Source organism: Mrakia frigida (assembly GCF_051309035.1).
Source record: "Mrakia frigida strain ATCC 22029 unplaced genomic scaffold BDY24scaffold_5, whole genome shotgun sequence".
NCBI classification, from domain to species: Eukaryota; Fungi; Basidiomycota; class Tremellomycetes; order Cystofilobasidiales; family Mrakiaceae; genus Mrakia; species Mrakia frigida.
In genome coordinates this window covers 23,673-41,312 of record NW_027481276.1, presented here as the reverse complement: position 1 = coordinate 41,312, position 17,640 = coordinate 23,673, and the positions used below count along the sequence as shown (strand labels likewise).

At 53.6% G+C, this 17,640-nt stretch overlaps 6 protein-coding genes across 6 annotated transcripts; 5 read left to right on the top strand and 1 right to left on the bottom strand.

Moving 5' to 3' along the window:
- The first annotated feature begins 1,085 nt into the window (after positions 1–1,085).
- BDY24DRAFT_227318 (uncharacterized protein) lies at positions 1,086–2,605 on the top strand. The gene is made up of 4 exons (XM_076636600.1): positions 1,086–1,803; positions 1,943–2,185; positions 2,284–2,352; positions 2,459–2,605. Exons 1-4 carry the CDS (start codon positions 1,551–1,553, stop codon positions 2,548–2,550), a joined length of 657 nt encoding a protein of 218 aa, XP_076499395.1. The 5' UTR covers positions 1,086–1,550; the 3' UTR covers positions 2,551–2,605.
- A 322-nt stretch (positions 2,606–2,927) lies between these two features.
- On the top strand, positions 2,928–4,571 carry BDY24DRAFT_438774 (TauD/TfdA dioxygenase family protein; the record flags this gene model as incomplete). The annotated part of the gene is made up of 8 exons (XM_076644390.1): positions 2,928–3,273; positions 3,345–3,406; positions 3,475–3,558; positions 3,650–3,808; positions 3,870–3,940; positions 4,023–4,087; positions 4,159–4,251; positions 4,335–4,571. The coding sequence occupies 8 exons, from the start codon at positions 2,928–2,930 to the stop codon at positions 4,466–4,468; spliced, it is 1,014 nt and encodes a 337-aa protein (XP_076499394.1). The 3' UTR covers positions 4,469–4,571.
- Positions 4,572–5,490: 919 nt separating this feature from the next.
- BDY24DRAFT_438773 (uncharacterized protein) lies at positions 5,491–6,199 on the top strand (the record flags this gene model as incomplete). Its single annotated transcript, XM_076644389.1, has 3 exons — positions 5,491–5,526; positions 5,616–6,024; positions 6,187–6,199. Coding segments are annotated over 2 exons (262 nt in total), but the record flags the coding sequence as incomplete, so codon positions are not given.
- Positions 6,200–6,757: 558 nt separating this feature from the next.
- BDY24DRAFT_378878 (uncharacterized protein) lies at positions 6,758–8,576 on the top strand. The gene is made up of 9 exons (XM_076638995.1): positions 6,758–6,966; positions 7,053–7,067; positions 7,267–7,417; positions 7,509–7,619; positions 7,725–7,780; positions 7,861–7,956; positions 8,036–8,081; positions 8,176–8,260; positions 8,364–8,576. Exons 1-9 carry the CDS (start codon positions 6,928–6,930, stop codon positions 8,455–8,457), a joined length of 693 nt encoding a protein of 230 aa, XP_076499392.1. The 5' UTR covers positions 6,758–6,927; the 3' UTR covers positions 8,458–8,576.
- Positions 8,577–9,082: 506 nt separating this feature from the next.
- BDY24DRAFT_378875 (glycerol-3-phosphate dehydrogenase family protein) lies at positions 9,083–11,944 on the top strand. Its single transcript, XM_076638994.1, has 14 exons — positions 9,083–9,502; positions 9,638–9,731; positions 9,816–9,874; positions 10,025–10,121; positions 10,210–10,281; positions 10,383–10,465; positions 10,544–10,566; positions 10,646–10,792; positions 10,869–10,928; positions 11,015–11,082; positions 11,172–11,316; positions 11,409–11,475; positions 11,571–11,587; positions 11,680–11,944. Exons 1-14 carry the CDS (start codon positions 9,420–9,422, stop codon positions 11,745–11,747), a joined length of 1,083 nt encoding a protein of 360 aa, XP_076499391.1. The 5' UTR covers positions 9,083–9,419; the 3' UTR covers positions 11,748–11,944.
- Positions 11,945–17,634, bottom strand: RPO41 (DNA-directed RNA polymerase). The gene is made up of 15 exons (XM_076638993.1): positions 17,227–17,634; positions 16,997–17,089; positions 16,785–16,870; positions 16,079–16,670; positions 15,315–15,876; positions 14,963–15,201; positions 14,505–14,797; positions 14,111–14,380; positions 13,688–14,029; positions 13,572–13,590; positions 13,103–13,440; positions 12,849–12,995; positions 12,621–12,764; positions 12,371–12,501; positions 11,945–12,268 (listed from the first exon to the last, which is right to left on the bottom strand). The coding sequence occupies exons 1-15, from the start codon at positions 17,375–17,377 to the stop codon at positions 12,130–12,132; spliced, it is 3,546 nt and encodes a 1,181-aa protein (XP_076499390.1). The 5' UTR covers positions 17,378–17,634; the 3' UTR covers positions 11,945–12,129.
- Positions 17,635–17,640: the final 6 nt, after the last annotated feature.

Below are 17,640 nucleotides of genomic sequence, written 5' to 3'. Positions count from 1 at the left end.
TCGGGAGGAGGGGAGGGTTCCGTTAGTGAGCTCGACGTCGACGGTGAAGCTCCTCTCCATCCAGGTTCGTCCGTACTGTTCCTCTCTCTCTCCTCTCTCCTTCATCGCTACTCTCCCTCACTGATGATTTGCTCTCGTCTCTCCAAAACAGATCCCTTCCTCTCCTTCCAGCCCTCCTCACCGTTCCCTTCCCCGCCTGAACCACACGCCTCGCCCAACCTGCCCTCGCCTTACTCTTTCCTCGTCGACCCTCGAACCATCTACATCCCCTCTGCCAGCTCCTTTGAAACCACCTACCAATCCGAAGGCTCACCTACCACTCCTAGCGGAAGCGATCAAGGGGCGTCGTCGTCTTCGAATCAGAACGCGTTGGGTCCTCAGGCTCAGTTCGACGAGGAAACCGAGAAGGGAAGGAGGGAGAGGAGGAGGGCTACCAATCGGGCTAGTGAGTACGCGTACTTGGCTATGGGGGTCTGGGAGTGGTGGGTCGGGTTGGGGGGAGCGGGAGGGGTGAGGGGAGGGAGGGGAGGAGAGAGACGCGTCGAGCGCTGACTCTTTTTTTGAACGTTTGGAACAGGCGCCAAAGCGTTCCGCTTGAGGAAGAAGTCTCTTTTGCAGGAGCATCAGAGGGAGTTGGAGGAGAGGGGTGAGTCTGTCTTCGCTTCGCATCGAGACGACTCGACGCGTTTCCTTCGTTTCGCTGACTCTCTCTCGTTCTCTCTGTTTGCTCTCGGGTGACGTGCAACAGACGCCGAAGTAGCTCGTCTCTCCGAGGAAGCGGAGGCTCTACGAGCTGATAATGAGTTGCTTAGGGAGGAAGGTTTGAACGAGGAGGAGGAGGAGGGCTGAAAATTGGAGGAGGCAGGTCTTTGGGTTCTTGCTTGTTACCGATCTTTCTTCTTTTCCTTTTGAGCTGTACTTCGTCTTGGAGATCCTGTCTTGATCTTAAGTTCTTGATTCTCTCTTCGAGATAAAGAGGACCATCTTGAGGGGCGAGCCTCGAGGCTCCGTCGAGCTCGGAGGGGAGGCGAGGAGTCGGAGTGAAAGCCGTCCTTCCGTTTATTTCGATGGTTGGGTTCTGACTTCCATCATCTCCCGCTCTCTCCTCTGTCTGAGCAGAACAGTCGATCTCTCGTTCGATCTTTCCTCTAGCTTCGACAAGCCAACGCTTCGACTTCAAGATCGTTACGAACGAAGGACGAAAGGAAACGAAACGAGGAAACGTCGAGCTCAACATCTCCCTCCCTTCCCTCTTCTTCCTCTCCCTCTTCTTCCGTGAGTCCCTTCCTCTCTTTCTTCACATCCCCCTTCTGGGCTCCTCCCTTCAGAAGCGAGAGTGGGAGGTGCTGCTCTCAAGAGCGTCTCTCTACAGCAGAAGGAAGGGAGAAACAGAGCGCACAAAATCCATGGAGAACCGCCCTCGGAACCGATGGGCGAGGTTGACGCACCTCAATCTCCCCTCCTTCCCGAATTCTACCTCTTCTACAGACTCCTCCCACTCACCCTGATCTCTCGAACCTTCGAAACCAACCTACCCTCAATCAGAGAGCATGGACTTTTCGCTCTTCGACTTTCCCTCGAACCTCAACACCTGGTCGGATTTCCCTTCTTCCTCCCCAACCTCCTCGAGCACTTCGAGCTCGACCCACAGCGGTGATCGGGATGCGACAGGGTTCTCGTTCTGTGTTGGGGAGGGAGAAGGGGGAGAGCTGGGAGGGAAAGGAGGAGGAGATTTGGACGGGGGGAGGTTTCAGGGAGAAGTCGATATGGGCTGGAACGCTGGTTCTGCTTTCAAGTCAACTTGTGAGTCTTCTCTTCCTATATTCCTACATTATTGCTCAGTGTTGAGCTTGGAAGGATGGCGAAGGAGAAGCCTGCGAGCTCAAGCTCAAGCTGACCTTCATCAGCCCGCTCCCGCCTCCCTCCGATCCTTCTCGTCCAGCTCCCACCGCCTCCCTACCTTATCTCCTCGACCCTCGAACGATTCTCATTCCTTCCGCCGATACCATCCCCCTAAATCCATCATTGCTCCACTCCCCCGACTCTTCCTCCTCCTCGACGTCTCACCGAACAAGCACGTCGACGTCGCGTCGCGTCGAATCGGGAACGTTTGGGGAGGGGATGGACGACGAGGAGGTGAAGGAGAGGAATAAGAAGGATAGGAGGAAGGAGACGAATCGAATGAGTGAGTCGAAGCGCTCTCTGACTTTTTGAGAGGTGGGTGGGAGGAGAGTGAAAGTCGAGCTCGAAAGGCTGATCTCCGATTGAGTTTCTTGTCGGCAGGTGCTAGGAGTTTCAGGGAGAGGAAAAGAAAAGAGCAGAATCAGTTGGAGAAGGTTTTGGAGAGGAGAGGTGAGTTCTAAGCGCGTTTAAAGGAGGAGAGAGGGGAGGACGAAACGGAAAGACGCGTCGTTTCTGCTGAGGTGAGCCTGATCTCGTTGTTTTCTTCTTTCCGCAGATCATGAGATCGAGGTACTGAGGAAGGAAGCCGAGAAGCTGAGGACTGAGAACTTGGGGTTGAGGGGAAAGGAGGGTGGTGGTGGGGAGTAAGGTGGTTGAGTCTGGGACGGGACGCGACGTGCCTCGATCATGACTTTTTGCACTCTTTTCTTCGACCTTTGCCTCAGACCGGTAGCCTCAGGTTCATCAGCTCGACCAGACTATGTTCTCTTCATCTTCTCGCTGCCACAGCACTTCGAAATCTTCAGGTACAACACCGGGACTTCGACCGAAGCTCAAGCTCGCCTTCGACGGCTTTGGCCGTCGCTTTTTCGTGGAGACCTCTCAGCACGAGCTCGAGCCCGAAAATCACTCAAGATCCTCAAGCCATGGCGTTCGTTTGACCCTTCCTTTCTTCCTCAGCGATGCTTTATTCCCTTTCGACTCCCAACTACAACCTTCAATCTCTCCTTCTTTCTCGCCTCGCCATGCCCATCGCCGCTCCCACCTTCCCTGCTCCTCTCCAGTCCACCCTTTCTCTCTCCAAACTCTCCCAGTTCGACCTCACTCCCTCCATCGGTACAGAGTTCTCGAAGGAGACTCAGATCTCGGCTCTTCTCAGCAATCCCGTTGCGATTCGAGATCTCTCGATCCTCATCGCTCAGCGAGGAGTCGTGTTCTTTCGAGACCAAGATTTGACGACGGAGCAGCAGAAGATTTTCATCGACAAGTTGGGTAGGGAGTCGGGCAGACCTGCCGAGTCGTCGTTCCATATCCATCCGCTCACTCCTACGAGCTCGGAGCTTGGAGACGAGGTTTTGAAGATCGTTCCAGGTGAGTCGTGGGATTTAGCGTCGCTCGCTGTTGAACGATCCCAAACTGACGGCCATCACTTTTTTTGCCAGCTTTCGGCTTCCGAGACATGCTCGAGCAACCTTCGAACCTTCCTCGAGCTTCAGGAGGTTGGGTGAGTGCTTTTTCTTCGCGTCGTGCTTTCTTTTCCCTCGCGTCGTCGCTGACTCGTTTCGTTCGCAGCACTCCGATATCACCTTTGAGCCATTTCCCTCGAACTACGCTGCTCTCAAACTCACCACTATCCCCAAAGTCGGAGGCGACACGGTGCGTTCTCAGGCAGAAAGAAAGACAGCATCGCTGTGAGAGCCGTCGCTGATCCGATTCGACGCGTCGTCTTTATTCTCGTCCTGTACAGCTCTGGGCCAGCGGATACGAGGCCTACGATCGACTCTCTCCCGCTCTTCAGCAGTTCCTGGCTACTCTCACTGCTACCCACAGTGGTGAAGCTTTCAAGAAGGTCAAGAGCATCAACATCAGGAGTCCGAGAGGGCATCCGGAAAACGCAGGGGACGATGTGAGTAGCTCGGTCTTTTTCCTTTCTCTTGACTCTGTTTCTTACTTTTATCGTCTCGTAGCTCCTTGCTGTTCATCCCGTCATTCGTACGAACCCAGTCACTGGCTGGAAATCCCTCTACGTGAACAAAGCGTGAGTCTTTTTGGATTCAGTTTTCGATTCCCTTTCTACTGTACTCGTTTCCTGGATTCTGACGCAAGGATCGTTTCTTCAGCTTCACCAAGAGGATCAACGAGCTCTCACTTGACGAGTCAGATCACCTCCTTTCTTATCTCTTCGGTGAGTTCGAGCTCAAACCACGACGCGTCGTTCGACGAAGAGTTCATTTCGTTCGTTATCTTTTCTTCCAGCCCACATCAACCAGAACCACGATCTCCAAGTGAGGTTCAAGTGGAAAGAGGGCTCGCTCGCTGTCTGGGACAACAGGTCTACCTTCCACACCGGTACGTATCTTCTGTCGTCGACGTTCGTCTACCCCCCCTGACGACGCGTCTGACCGTTCCTGCTTTCCTCTCCTCTTGAACAGTCACCAACGACTACGGAAAGGAGAATCGAGAGGGAAACCGAGTCATCAGCATCGGAGAGCGACCTTACTACGATCCCAACAGCATCAGCAGGCGAGAGGCGTTGAGGGACGGGGCAGGAAGCGATCTGGCTTGATTTCCGTTCTCTTTTCGCTTCTTCGCGTTTGACGACTACCTTGATGATTAAATATGTTGCTCTTGCCACTCGAAGAGTCGAACATTCGAAAATGAGGAAGCGGACAGGCTCGAGCGAAGTCGGAGAGAGAAGAAGAGGGCAGAGTCGTGAGCGAGTCTTGTTGCTTTCCTTTGTGACTCTTCGTTCTCTCATCCAGAAGCGGAGAAGAGGACTTGAATAATGGCGCGATCGGCTTAAGATGTTTACATATATCAAGAGAGAGATGAAGATTTACTCGTAGAGACTAGGAAAGGTTGCGACGCATCGAACGTCACGCCTCTCCATCTTTCTTCTCACCTCGCTGTATAGAAGGAAGAGGATTACCTTCATTATGAATTCAAACTCATGGATATAACCTTCCGATGGACCTGCGGTGAGGATACATCTTCCAGCGACGAAAAAAGCAACGGTCGTCCAACTCACTCTCGAAAGACGTCGAGCACCGAGGTTCAAATCTTCCATAATGTTAGACGAGAACTAGCTGTTAGGTAGTACAGGCGCTTATTCCTCACTGATCAGAGCTTTAGTTGTGTAACAATCGAGCGAAAAAGTCAAGCAGAGAGAAAGGGAAAGGGAGCAACACGACGTCGCTGGTTTCTCCTCCAACGTCCAGCATCGAGCCCCTCGCAAGTAGGTTCTCTCCTCCTTTCGCTACCAACACAGCCCAATATCTAAGATGGAACACCCTCACTCGACAACGACAGTTAGCTCTTGACCAAACCGTCGACTCAAGATTGGCGGAGGTAGCCGGAGCAGCGAAGGCGTCGACAACGAGGAAGAAAAGCTGGCATCTAGCTCGCCCTCGACTTCCCAGATCGTAGAAGTCGACGCATATATCTACTTGTGAGTCCTGTCCATCTTCGTGGATACGCTCTCGTTGCGTCTGTACGGCGAAGGGAAGGCGTAAGGAAGGAGGAGGAAGAAGGTGAGCTTGAGCTCCTTCTCTTTAAATCCTGTTTGTTCGACCGATTTGGGAGGTTTGAATGCTGTTCGACGCGAGGCCTGAGAAGGGAACTCCTGTGGCTCGACTTCTGTCGAGACCGTTCGAGCGAATCGCTGTCTCAGTGAAGGAAAAAGGCTCGAGCTGACCTCCGTCCGTTTCCTTCAGCTCGTCCTTGCTGCCTCTCTCGCTCTCCAGGCCCACCTTCTTCGAACTCACTGGCAAGCGAAGATTCAGCTTCAAGAGTACATCAAGATCTCAACCTCGAGTCCCTCCCCGCCGGTACCCGATATCTGCGACACCTTCGTCCGACTCCCATCTCGTCCCAACGGCCGCGTCTGAAGTCCTCGTCCTTCCTTCCTCTTCCCTTTCTGGAAGAGCAGCTCGGAGCTGAGCTTCGAGAAGGGAAGTGGATTCGACTCGAACCTCCCTCTAGGGAGGAGAAGCGAAGGTTGAGGAGGAGGAGATGGGGTTGAGGCTGAAGCCGAGCTCAACGCTGAACCCAACTGATCGCCAGCGAGTCGCTCTCGGGATATCTTGAAGGAGGACGGGAGGTGCTGTGGGATGGGTTGAATCTGTGAGTTGCTTTTGATCATCTCCTGTTATCGAGAGTGATGGTTGGGTTCGGAGGGAGGGAAAGTTGAGCTTCGAGCCCCCTTCTCTTGCCTACACCCTTCCTGACGCGTTGGACGTCTCTTTTCAACGTTTCTTCGCTAACAAACCCTTCATCCGTCTGCAGAACTCTTTGGATCATCTTCAGACTTTTCTAGGCTTCTAGAAGGAAAAGGCGTAGAGTCAGTCTCTTCTTTCCCTGCTTGATCCGCATTGCCCTTTCTTCTCGTCCTTGCCTCGTTCGAACCTGACTTCTTCCCGGTCTTCAGGCCCTCTTCCTCGATTTACCACTACTCGGTACTTTCCTTCCTATGTGAATTCGCCTTCCCTTACTTACTCTCTACGGCCCAAAAATGACGACTCTCGACCGGGAGATCGTCTTTTTGGGACATCGCAAACCCCTTCAGAATCAAGGCCCGGCTTTTGGGCTCTCTAGATCTTCAGACGTGAGTCGTCGTCAGTTTAGGAGTGCTCCTCAGGGGGCTGGACGCGTCGTCCTCCCTTTCTGCTCCCTTGTTGCGTCTCTTTTCAAGCCTGGGCTGATCCTCCCCTTTTCTCTCGCCTCCCCTCGCCAACTGGTTTGAATCTTCCGGCTGCAGCTGGATTCCCCTCCTTGTTGGACACCGGATCTAGAAGAGTGAGTCTACTTCCCTAGAAATCACAGCAGGGCCTGGGAAGGGAAGAAAAAAAAAAGGGAAGGGGGGAGGCGTCATTGGAGCGTCGAAACGCTTCGATCACAGACTTCTTTCCCTTCTTAACCTGAGTTTCCAGCCCCCTTCTCCCTTCTTCCATCCAACCACCACCTTCCCAACTTTCTCAACCACCTTCTACCCTTACCCACCCACCCAACCCTTCAAAAACTCTCATCATGGACGCTGTCAAATCCTTCCTCAACAAGAACGACAAGGTTCGTCGTCGAGATCTCCCCTCCTCCCTCCCCCACCCATCTCACCTCGCTGACCTCTCTCCCTTCCTCGTCTTTTCCTCGTACAGAACGGATCGACTGAGGTTAGTCTTGATCTCTGCTTTATCTAGATTCATCTCTGCTTCGATACGACCTCTGCTGATTCTTTTGTTCCGTCCTCGTTCGCCTCCCGTCCCATCCCATCTCTTCCTTCTCTTCGACCTCCCTCGTCATCGATCCTCCTTTGATCCATCCTCGCGAACTCCTCCGTCTCTTCGACCTCCCTTCTCATCAATTCTCCAGGTGTGCACTGAGCAGGCTGCTCCCGTCGTCCAGGAGACCGTCAACAAGCACCAGCACGAGGAAGTCGCCGAGGCTGTCGACAGGGAGAAGCACGTCCACCACCACCAAACCAGAGTGCAGCCCGTTGCTGACAAGCAGGTTCTCGAGACTGGTGAGTTTACCGCTCGAGAAAGTCGGAAGAGAGCCGTCGACGTCGAGTTTTAGCTGAACTCTTCCTTTCCCCTCTTTTTTCCCCTCTTCAGAGCACGAGCACAACGTCGTTCCCGAGGTCACCAGGGAGGTCGTTCAGGAAATGCCCCAGGAGCATCAGCAGAAGCTTCACGCTTTGCACCACGAGCACAAGGACCAGCGAAGTGAGTCGTCTTCCCTTTCTCCTTTCGCATCGCCGTTCCCTTTCGCTTCCTTTCGTTCATCTTTCGCTCACGAGGCTGACCTTCTCTCTTCGCTACCATCATCAGCTGTCGGAGAGACTCAGCGAACTCAGGAGCACGTTGGAACCGCCGTGAACGAGCACGTTAGTACCCTCTTCGACTCTCTTCCCCCGTCGTTGACCTCCTTCGCTAATTACTCCTGCTCTTATCCAACGGTTTTCAGACCCACCACCACGTCCACGAGCACGTTGTTCCCGTCATCCAGCGAGAGACTCACGCCAACAAGACTGTTCACACTACCATCCCCGTTCACGAGAAGGTGAGTCGATTTCGGTTTCAAGCTTCGACGCGTCGCATTTCGCTGACCACTTTTCTCTCTCTTCTGTCTTTTTCTCCAGATCCACGAGGCTCCCATCGTTCACGAGTCTACCGTTCTTCCTACCAGTGAGTGTTTAATCTTCTTCCGCTTCGAACTCTTCCGGATCGGAACGTCGTCGCTGATCTCGTCCGCGTTTCCTTTCTTTCTTCCTTCCTTCAGTCGGCATGGATCAGTTCAAGGAGAAGCTCACTGGACATGACCACAAGCACGGAGAGGAGTCCCACAACCACAAGTTCTTCGGAGGGTGAGTCTTGTCTTCCTTTCTTCCCTTCCCTCTTCGTCGAAGCGTTCTTCGTTCCCGAAGCCGTCGTTGACCTGACTCTTCTTTCTTTCCTCCTCTTCCTCAGAGAGCCCAAGGTCGCTGGAGCTGGAAACACCGCTACCACCGGAACCACCAACACCACCGGTACTGGTCACTCCGCTGTTCCTCACTCCCACTAAGCAGAAGCAAAACGTCTCGAAGTGTTCGCCCGTTTTTTTTCTTCCTTCTTCGTCGCAGTGTTGCTGTCGTTGTAGTAGTATAGTCTCGTTTGTGTTTTAATACTTCATGACTTCTCGCATTACACTTCCGTCGTATCTGTGAAAGAGGTTTCGCAGATGGTGAGGTCGTCGAAGAGAGAGGGACCAGAGAGGTGAGTGAAGACGCGGATGCGAGTTCTTCGTTCTCGCTTCGTTCGGTAGCTTCGCTCGCTGGTCTACAGTCAGACGCGGAGGTGACATCTCTCATCCCTTCGCCGAACAGATAAAGGAGTGAGAGGGAGCCAGCAAAAGCAGCGACGTTCAGCCAAAAGTTCAGTCGTTTGGTTTTCCTTTCGCGGCTCCGTTGAACATCGCACGAGCGATTAGCGTTGGGAACTCTCCGATTGGCTTGGTCGTCGAGAAACTAGTCTCCGACGTCTTCTGGATGACAGGTAGATTAAAAAGAAGAAGGGGAAGAAGGACGCTTGAGTTTGATCTCAACGCGTCTCCGTCTTCTCAGCCCTTCTTCGGGCCCGGGAGAGTAGACTAGTGAAAGGGAAAGGAGGAGTTTGGTTAGTGCTGTTCATTTTTGCACAAACCCCTGTCTGACTCTTCCGATGAGTTTTCTTGGAAACGAAGAAGGGGAAAATCTGCTTCCGCTGAAAGAAAAGGCCTCGCCTCTTCGCTTCCCTCGCCCCCCACGATCTCCCCTCTCCGCCTCCGACTCGTCACGATTTCGAACTCTTCCTTGCGCTTGGTTTTCATAGAAGTGCTCCCTGCTCTCAAACCACCACCTACCTAACCTACCTACCCACCCACATCTAAAGAACGACCTATTCTCTTTCTCAAGCCAACCCTCTCACGTTCAACACTCCTTACTCGACAAGGCCGCCTCCAGCAACTCTCCCTCTCCCTCTCCCTCAACTCCCATCTCCATCTCCATCATGGCCATCGCTTCAACCTCTAAAGGAGCTGCTTCCTCTACAACCAAGAAGGACAAAGTCGCCATTATCGGTTCCGGTAACTGGTAAGTTTTCTATACGGTGCTCTCTTGCTGCCATGCCGTTTCTCGGAACGATTGAAGAAGGTCGAGGTCGAGCTCATCGTTTCCTTTCTTTGCCCCAAAGCTGACGTCTCCCTCCCTCTGTTCGCTCTTCTCCAGGGGATCCGCCGTAGCTCGACTCGCCGGTATCAACGTCGAGCGACACTCTACTCTCTTCGATCCTGAAGTCGTCATGTGGACGAGGGAAGAGCAGGTCAGTTTCATTCGAGCTCAACCTTCCCTCCTCCCTTCCCCAGAGCTCACTCCTCTCGCTCCTTGTTCTTCTCTCTCCTTACAGCACCACGGAAGGAATCTCACAGAGATCATCAACACCGAGCACATCAACAAGAAATACCTGTCAGTCCCCCTCACCTTGAAAAATGTGAACGAGGAGAAAGGCCAACGATTCCAGGCTCTTCGAGGGAGGGGCGCGCTCGTCCTTCGTTCTCTCTCAGAACTCTAACAACCCTTTTCCTCCTGCCTCATTTTCCTCTTCTTCATCTCCAGCCCCGGAATCGAGCTCCCCATTTCTGTTCGAGCTGAACCAGATCTTCTCAAGGCCGTTGAGGGAGCTACCGCTCTCGTTTTCGTCGTTCCTCATCAGGTTCGTTTCACCCCTTCTCGCTTCTCCTCTCTTTCTCGCTTCCTTGCTCGCACACCGCTCACCTGCCTTCTCTTTTGCTTCTCTAAAGTTCCTGAACACTGTTCTCGACCAGATTAAGGGTCACATCGCCGAGGGAGCTGTTGCGATCTCGTGCATCAAGGTTCGTGTTTCTCCCCTCGAAACCCCCTGGCTCTCACTTTCAGCCCACGTCCCTCGCTGACCTCCTCTACCCCTGCTCTCCATCTTTTCCATGAAATTAAGGGAGTGGACGTCGAAGATGGAGTCATCAGCATCTTCGCAGATGTCATCGAAACCGCTCTTGGAACTTCCTGCTCAGCTCTTTCGTTCGTTCAACCTCGGCCTTCTCTCCTTTCGTCTTCCCTGTCCTGACTTCGCTCTCTGGTTGTTTTGACGCTTTACAGGGGAGCCAACATCGCTTCTGAAGGTTCGTTCGACTCCTCTGTAGCTCACCATATCGTTTCAAATTGGTCAAGCTGACCTCGCTCTGCTTTCGTCTCCTCCAGTCGCCCAGGGTCGATTCAGTGAGACCACCGTCGGATACAGACACTTCAAGGAGGGAGAGATGTGGCAGAAGCTGTTCCAGACCAAGCACTTCAGGGTGCAGCTTGTCGATGATGTTGCTGGAGTCTCGCTGTGTGGTGCTTTGAAAAGTGAGCCTTCTTTCGTTTCTTTCTTCGAGCTCGACGCGTCAAGCTCACTCTCCTTGGCCCTTCGTTCGTCCCACAGACATCGTCGCCGTCGCCGCTGGATTCATCGATGGTCTCGAGTGGGGAAACAACTCCAAGGGTTCGTCTCTTCGCTTCGCTTCTCTTGCTCTCGACCCGCGGCCAACTCAATTAACACGTCCTTTCGTTCCATCCTCTCTCTCTCAGCCGCTATCATGCGAATCGGTCTCCTGGAGATCAAGCAGTTCTGTTTCGAGTTCTTCCCCGGAGTCAAGGTTCGTTCTCCATCTCTCTCTCTCTCTCTCTCTCTCAACGGAATGAAATTCGAAGCTGACCTCGAACGTCCTTCTTCCTCCCTCGCCAGTCGAACACCTTCTTGCAAGAAAGTGCTGGATTCGCCGACATCGTCACCACCTGTCTCGGAGGAAGGAACAGAATGTGCTCCGAGGCCTACGTTAGGACTGGAAAGTCCTTCGATGTGATTGAGAAGGAGCTGTTGAAGGGACAGAGTGAGTCCATCAGACGTGTCCTGCTCGTTCGTCTCGTTCGAGTCTTCTTCTCACGCTGACTCATTTCGCCGTTCATCGTCTCGTTCTTCCAGAGCTCCAGGGAATCTACACTGCCCGAGAGATCCACGTCTTCCTTAAGTCGAGGAACAGAGTTGAGGCGTGAGTTTTCCGTCTCCCGCGTCTTTCCTCCCGTCGAACGAAACGCTCACCTTGTTCTTTCATCCTTTCCCGCCACCCTCCTTCGAACGAAACAGCTACCCTCTCTTCCAAAGTGAGTTTACCTTCTCATCTCTTTCTCCCACCTCGTCGCTCTCTTTGCTCCCGAACTGACCTTCCTCTCTCGTTCACTCCTCCCTCCCTCAGCCGTCCACGAGATCTGCTGGAAGGGACTGGAGCCCAAGATGATCACCAGCCGACTCTACGGAGCCTAATCTCTATCTCTATCTCCTTTCATCTTCGTCCCTTCGTCGTCGTCGTCGTTTTCCTCCGCCCAACAAACCAAAAAATTGTCGCAGAGCTGGCTGGCTTTCTCTCTTCTTCCTTCCTTGTACTTTCTTGCCGCGTCGACTTCAGCTCGTCGTTCGTTTTGTATGGTATCGTCATAGATGGGTTCAAAATCAATCGGTCTGCTGGTGTACAAAGGAAAGCGGAGTGTGCGAGAGAAAGAAGCAAAAGCAGAAGAAGCGAAGGAGCGAAAAGCGAAGGCGAGCGAACGAAAGCAAAAGAACGAGCTGAGAGATAGAGTAGACGAAGCGAGATGAGTGAGAGAGAAAAGACACGGAAGAAAAGATGGAGGTGGTCGTGGCTAAAGCTCTACTTGAAGAAATACCTCGAGTTCTTGACCTCCTCGATGTCGAGCTCTCCTCTCGAAGGTACGGGAGGGAAGACGTGCTTCAGTTGGATCCGGGCTGCTGGGTTTCCGTCTTCGACGGGGTTGGCCTCTACAGCCCATCTGGATTCAAAAGAAGAAGGAAGCAGGGAGCGGGGGTCAGCGTCGGAGGAGAAGAGGTACTAAAGGAAGAGGGAAAGAAGGGAAGACGAGGACGAGACGAACCTTGGCCACGGTGCCGACCCATCGTCCCTCACCCCTGCGGCGTTCCTCTGGTCCAGCGTCTTTTTCCAAGATTTTCGGATCTCATTGACGGAAGAGGGATCGATGTACTCCTGTCCGAACCGTTCGAGAAGCTGTTTTGAGCGAAGAGAGAGACGCGTCGATAGGTCAGCTTCTTGAAACCTCTCCTCTCACTTCCGTTTACGGCTCTATTCCGAGACAAAGGAGGTTTGGAAGAGGAAAAAAAACGAACCTGATTTCGAAGACGTTCCAGGATAGCAGGATCCGACGAGTGAAGACGAACGAACTCGTCTCTCAACGTCGCGTTCAGAGCAGGGACGGTGGCGGCATGAGTCCAGAACGAGTCGTGAACGGAACCGAAGGTGACTCCTTGGTCCTAGATAGCGAAGATGGATGAGATGGAAGAGGGTCAGTGTCGAGCGAGGGGAAAGGGAGAAGGAGAGGGAGGAGGGGGACGTACATTGCAGGCTTTGGCAGTCATGAAAAGATGAGTCGCATCGAGACTGTGAATGAAGTTGGGAGCGAATCCGTTCTTTTCCTTGCTATCGAGGACCCTCCCTTTCACTGAATCGTCGACGATGGAGACCGATTGGAGCCTCGTGGTGATCTACAGTCGATCAGGAGCGCAAACGCAGGCGAGAGAGGGATCAGGACCTCAAAAATCGAGGACAGAAGGACGGGAGTGAGACCAAGAGATAGATAATTGATACTTACAGCCTTGGACTTGATCTCTCGATAAGCTTGGACGATCGGTAGCCCCAAGGGGGACGTCCATTCCATGCTGTTCCCACTCACGTCGTCCTCCCTCTTGTGTGCCGATCCGGCCTTGACGACGAGCTGGAGGCATGTTCCTAGCCATTCCTGGATCGAAGTAGCGACGGGAAAGAGTTTGTCGATAGAAGAGAGGATGAGAGTCGCAAGGTTTTTCGAGAGGTCGTATATTTTGGTCTGACTCTCGAGCTCTCCGACGTTCGTCCCCTTCTCCTTCTCGGCAGCGACGAGGGCGGCGAGAGATTCCTCGACTTGACGTTGAGCTCCCACTTGAGTGACACCTGCGACGAGAGGAACAAAGGGAACAGAGGAAGTAGAGAAGAGAGAGAGAGATGGATGAGATAATCAGTCGCGTCGTTTCCATGCCTCCCTTTCGACTTTGCCCTTTCTCGTTTCGATTCGGTCGACTTACCATAAACAGAGGTCATGACCTGTGAACAAGGCGAGCGAATGATGAAAGAATGAAAGTCAGCACTCCGTTCAATGCGAGCAAAGTTGAGAAAAGAAGAAGGGAAAGTGCGAACGAACCGTCGTCTTCACCGTCTTCCTCGTCAACAACCACGCATGACCCTTCAGATCCTCCCACTTATCCTCATCCTTCTCCTTCGCAACCGTCTCCTTCACGATCTGCAGAACCTCCCCGTACACATCCTGAGGAAGGTCGCTCGGCAGAAGGTTGACCGACTTCCCTCCCTTGACGTCTCGTCCGAGAGCAGCGTAGTACTGAAGTCCGTTGCAGGTTCCGTCCATGTGAACGGGGAGGGACGACTCGAATTCCTCGTGGTTGGGAGAGTGGTAGGCGTCGGAGATCTCGAAGCAGGCAGCGAGAGTTTGGAAGGGTTTGTCTCCGTGAAGCCACCAGTCGTTGTGCTTGCGAGAGGAGAAGAAGAAGACGCGTCGGGTCAGGTTTCGTCGACGGACGGGTTCTTCCTTCGAGAAGGCAACACTCACAATCGGATCCTTCGCCGAAGCCAGAACCTCGTTCATCCTAGCGTCCACCCAAGCGATTCGGTCCTCGAACGAGATCTTGTCCTCTCCGTAGACTCCAGAGAGATGGATCTTCAACCACCAAAAACCGTCCTTCCCGAGCTTCTTCTTGTTTCCGAACGTAAGGAGTCCTCTGGAGACATCGTCTCCGCAGGGGTGGAGGTAGGGAGAGAGGGAGTAAATTCGGCCACGGTAGTCGAGGTTGTGAGGGAGGTAGAAGTCTCGTCCTTCGAACTGGAAGACGAGAGAAAAAAAACGAGACGGGGTTCAGTGTTGAATCGACGCGTCTTGAGAAGACGACGAGCGAAGGAAGAAGGAGGGAGGTTTCTTCTGAGAGCAAAGTGGAAGATCGACCCACAGCTCGAGCGATGTTGAGTGGTAGAAGATGCGTCGTCTTGACGTGACTCCTGATGGCAGCGAGACAACCCTTCATCGACGACGGCTTCGCAGCATCTCCATCCACCACGTCCTCGAGGAAGCTCTCGGTGCTGACGGCTTGGAGGATGACGTCCAAGACGGGGGACCGAACGTTCCACTTGTTGGCTGAGATGATGTTGACGGCTTCGAGGACCTCGTCCATCTCTCCCCTCTCCATCGCGCCGGTGATGTCTGCTTTTCGATCCGGTCGGTTCATCTTCTTGACGATCGTAGCTGTAGCGCGATAAAAAAGAACGAAGGCAAGAGAAAAGGCAAAAAGAAGACGGAGTCAACGTTCGAGGTTCGAAAGGGAAGGAGGGAAGGTGCCGGGGAGGGAAAGAAAACGCAAAAGAGCGAGCTCTGCTCTCTCGCCTCGCCTCTTCTCGAAATCGAACTCACTCCTCCTGACGTGGTACCCTCCAATCTGCTTCCGATCCAACCCGTTCTTCGCCGTCGGCCACAGCCTCGGAGGAGCGATCATCGGCAAGTCCCTAGCCATGAACTTCGCATCGGGAGCGGCCCTCACGAGAAGTCGAACGAGGTCCAGACTAGGACGGAGGAGTTTGGACGATTTGTAGTCTTGCTCGTTGAGCTTAATCTCGAGCTGATGGTTGAAAGGGCGTTCTTTGATTCCGATGCTGGTTAGAATCAAAGAATAACAACAAGAGGGGGATTTCGTGAGCCAGAACGAAAGAAGAAAGGGACGGTGGGACGACGAGAGATTCGAACGAGAACGAATCGGCAAACTCACGCTCTCAAACTCCAAACGTCCAACACCAACGTAATCAACTCTGCCCCAAGAGTCACTCCATCCGCCTCACTCTCCTCCCCACTCATCGGCAACGACAAACCTTCCTCCTGCACCGCCAGATTCTTCGCCGCCTCCTTCCTCTTGTTCATCACCTCCTGTCCCTCCCTCAGCTTCTTCTCCACCGCAAACCGGTTCAACCTCACTCCAGCATCGTGCTCCTCCTTCAACGCTCCCTGAGCATAGAGGTACTCCATCTCGAGCTGCTCCGCAATCGCCTTAGCGAGGGTAACCGTCTTGATTTCGAACATCGCGTCGACTTGGGTTTGGAGTTTGGAATCTTCGGCTTCTTCGCCCCTGAGGAAACTCTTGACTTTGCGAGCGTAAAGGGTCTGACGATCGACGGCGGCTTGGTCGGCGGGGGGGTGGGACTGGGAGGAGTTGGTGCTGAGGACGGAGGTTCGTTCGAGGATGAGAGCCATGGTGGTTCGGGCGACGAGGGCGGCGACTCGAGCAGGGGAGAGGACGAAGACTCCGTGGATGGTTTTGGTGAGGTAGTTTCGAGCTGAAGGAAAATGAAGGAAGGAACGAGGGAGAGGGAACGGGAAAGAAAAAAAAAAAAAAGAGGAGAGAGAGAGAGAGAGAGAGCGACGCGTCGAGTCAGTTTCTCTCGTTTCGTTCCCTTCCAACGAACGACACCTCCATCCACCAACCCAACAAGGTCAAAACCTTTCCCGACCCACTCAAAAAGGAAATCCCCAACTCACTGCCCTTGGAAAACCTCAAACTCCTCGGATGCATCGCCAACACAATCGCCTTCTCCAACTCCATCTCCCACCCGTCCGTCACCCTCTGCACGTCCTTCCTCCCCAACGCCGAATGCGGCGCAAACGACGGTTTCCTCTTCCCACTCGGGAGCACATTCACCGCCAGATCCTTCTCCCTCCCGAGCTCGGACGCCAGCCGTTCCAACGCGTTCTCCGCAACGTCGAGATCGCCCTCGGAGGCTTCGACGAGAGCGTCGAGACGGAGTTTGAGCTCCGAGAGGGATTTGGCTGCTTGAGCCGGGGTGTAGGGTTGGGGTTCGGTTGAGGTGGAGGGTGAGACTGATGGGGTGGGAGGTTGGTAGGCGAGGGAAGGGGAGGGAGTGAGAGGGATCCCGAGGTCTGAAGGGGAAGGATCGGAACGGGAGGGTTGGAAGACTGGGATGAGAGGAGTGTGATCGTTCCAGGACATGTTGTCAGGGTCGTCGGGGTCGAGATCTGGTGCTGCTGGTTCTGGTGAGGGGGACGAAGGCGGAGGAGGAGTGAACGAAGAAGGGAGGGAGGAATGAAGCGGTTGAGGGAGGGAGGAGGAGAACTGGGTAAAAAGAAAGACAAAGCGACGAGAAACAAGGAAAGGAGAAGGAGATGGTCAGCGCTCTCTGCTAGAATGTGCGTCCGAGACCAACCAGCGAAGGACGAAGAAACGAACCGGTCGACGCGAAACCACGCACCCCTCTGCGTTCCCACCTCTCGTCGTGCTGCTACTCCAAGAAAGCGAACTACTGCTTGTCGACCCTGATACAAGAAAGCGTCACCAAAAAAAATGAAAACTGATCAGCCTCGAACGAGTCTTGGAGGGTTGAAGCGAAGGGGGAAGGAACGCTTCTTCTAAGCGAGGGCTGAAGTCTCTTGAAAACTCACTCGACGTCCTCCTTCCTTCTGTAACTCGTCCATCCTGAGCTTGACCACGCACTAAAACCACTCGTCCAGTCCGTAAGCTTCCTGATATCGATCCTAGGTGTTCGATTCAGCGGGGAGACGAAGGGGAAAGGGTCAAGAAAAGGGAGGGAAGGAAGGGGTTTGGTTGGTGAGCTCGAGCTCAACGAAGAGGACTATCTCTTTCTTGCAAGAAGAGGAAGCAGAAAGCTCACCTCCAGAGAAGCGTGATGATTTCGAAGAAGTATACGACCGTGTTGATGAAGAGCTGAGGAGATGGGAGAGAGTCCTAGATGACGAGGAGGAAGGACCGAAGGACGACGAGGAGGAGGAGGAGGAAGCTCGAAGGGAGGAGGAGAGGAGCATCGTTCGTGTCGAGCTCTCTGCGATTCAAGGGCGTCGTCGATCCCTACTAGAACAAAGTCGAGGATGTGGTTGAGTGAGAGAAGAGGACTTGTCCAAGTCGAATCCAAGTCCTAGGGAGAGGGGTGGGGTTGGAGGGAGAGGAGGAGAGGAAGCGAAGGGGTTTTTCGAAAGTTGAGCTCGATCTCGAAGTCTTCTTTTGCGCCTCCTCTTTCTTTTCCCTTTGATCTTTGCGTTTCTTCCGAGTTCAGTGCGTGCGGTGTGTT

Excerpts from the sequence above, each read along its gene's own strand:
- BDY24DRAFT_378875 (XM_076638994.1), top strand. The coding sequence starts at position 9,420 with ATGGCCATCGCTTCAACCTCTAAAGGAGCTGCTTCCTCTACAACCAAG. Across the intron at positions 10,567-10,645 it reads AGCCAACATCGCTTCTGAAG|TCGCCCAGGGTCGATTCAGT; the intron begins GTTCGTTCGACT and ends CGTCTCCTCCAG. Across the intron at positions 10,793-10,868 it reads GCTGTGTGGTGCTTTGAAAA|ACATCGTCGCCGTCGCCGCT; the intron begins GTGAGCCTTCTT and ends TTCGTCCCACAG.
- BDY24DRAFT_227318 (XM_076636600.1), top strand. The coding sequence starts at position 1,551 with ATGGACTTTTCGCTCTTCGACTTTCCCTCGAACCTCAACACCTGGTCG. Across the intron at positions 1,804-1,942 it reads TTCTGCTTTCAAGTCAACTT|CTCCCACCGCCTCCCTACCT; the intron begins GTGAGTCTTCTC and ends CTTCTCGTCCAG. Across the intron at positions 2,353-2,458 it reads GAAGGTTTTGGAGAGGAGAG|ATCATGAGATCGAGGTACTG; the intron begins GTGAGTTCTAAG and ends TTCTTTCCGCAG.
- RPO41 (XM_076638993.1), bottom strand. The coding sequence starts at position 17,377 with ATGCTCCTCTCCTCCTCCCTTCGAGCTTCCTCCTCCTCCTCCTCGTCG. Across the intron at positions 17,090-17,226 it reads ATCATCACGCTTCTCTGGAG|GATCGATATCAGGAAGCTTA; the intron begins GTGAGCTTTCTG and ends TCGAACACCTAG. Across the intron at positions 14,030-14,110 it reads CTTCGGCGAAGGATCCGATT|CACAACGACTGGTGGCTTCA; the intron begins GTGAGTGTTGCC and ends TCCTCTCGCAAG.
- BDY24DRAFT_378878 (XM_076638995.1), top strand. The coding sequence starts at position 6,928 with ATGGACGCTGTCAAATCCTTCCTCAACAAGAACGACAAG. Across the intron at positions 8,082-8,175 it reads GTCTACCGTTCTTCCTACCA|TCGGCATGGATCAGTTCAAG; the intron begins GTGAGTGTTTAA and ends TCCTTCCTTCAG. Across the intron at positions 8,261-8,363 it reads AACCACAAGTTCTTCGGAGG|AGAGCCCAAGGTCGCTGGAG; the intron begins GTGAGTCTTGTC and ends CCTCTTCCTCAG.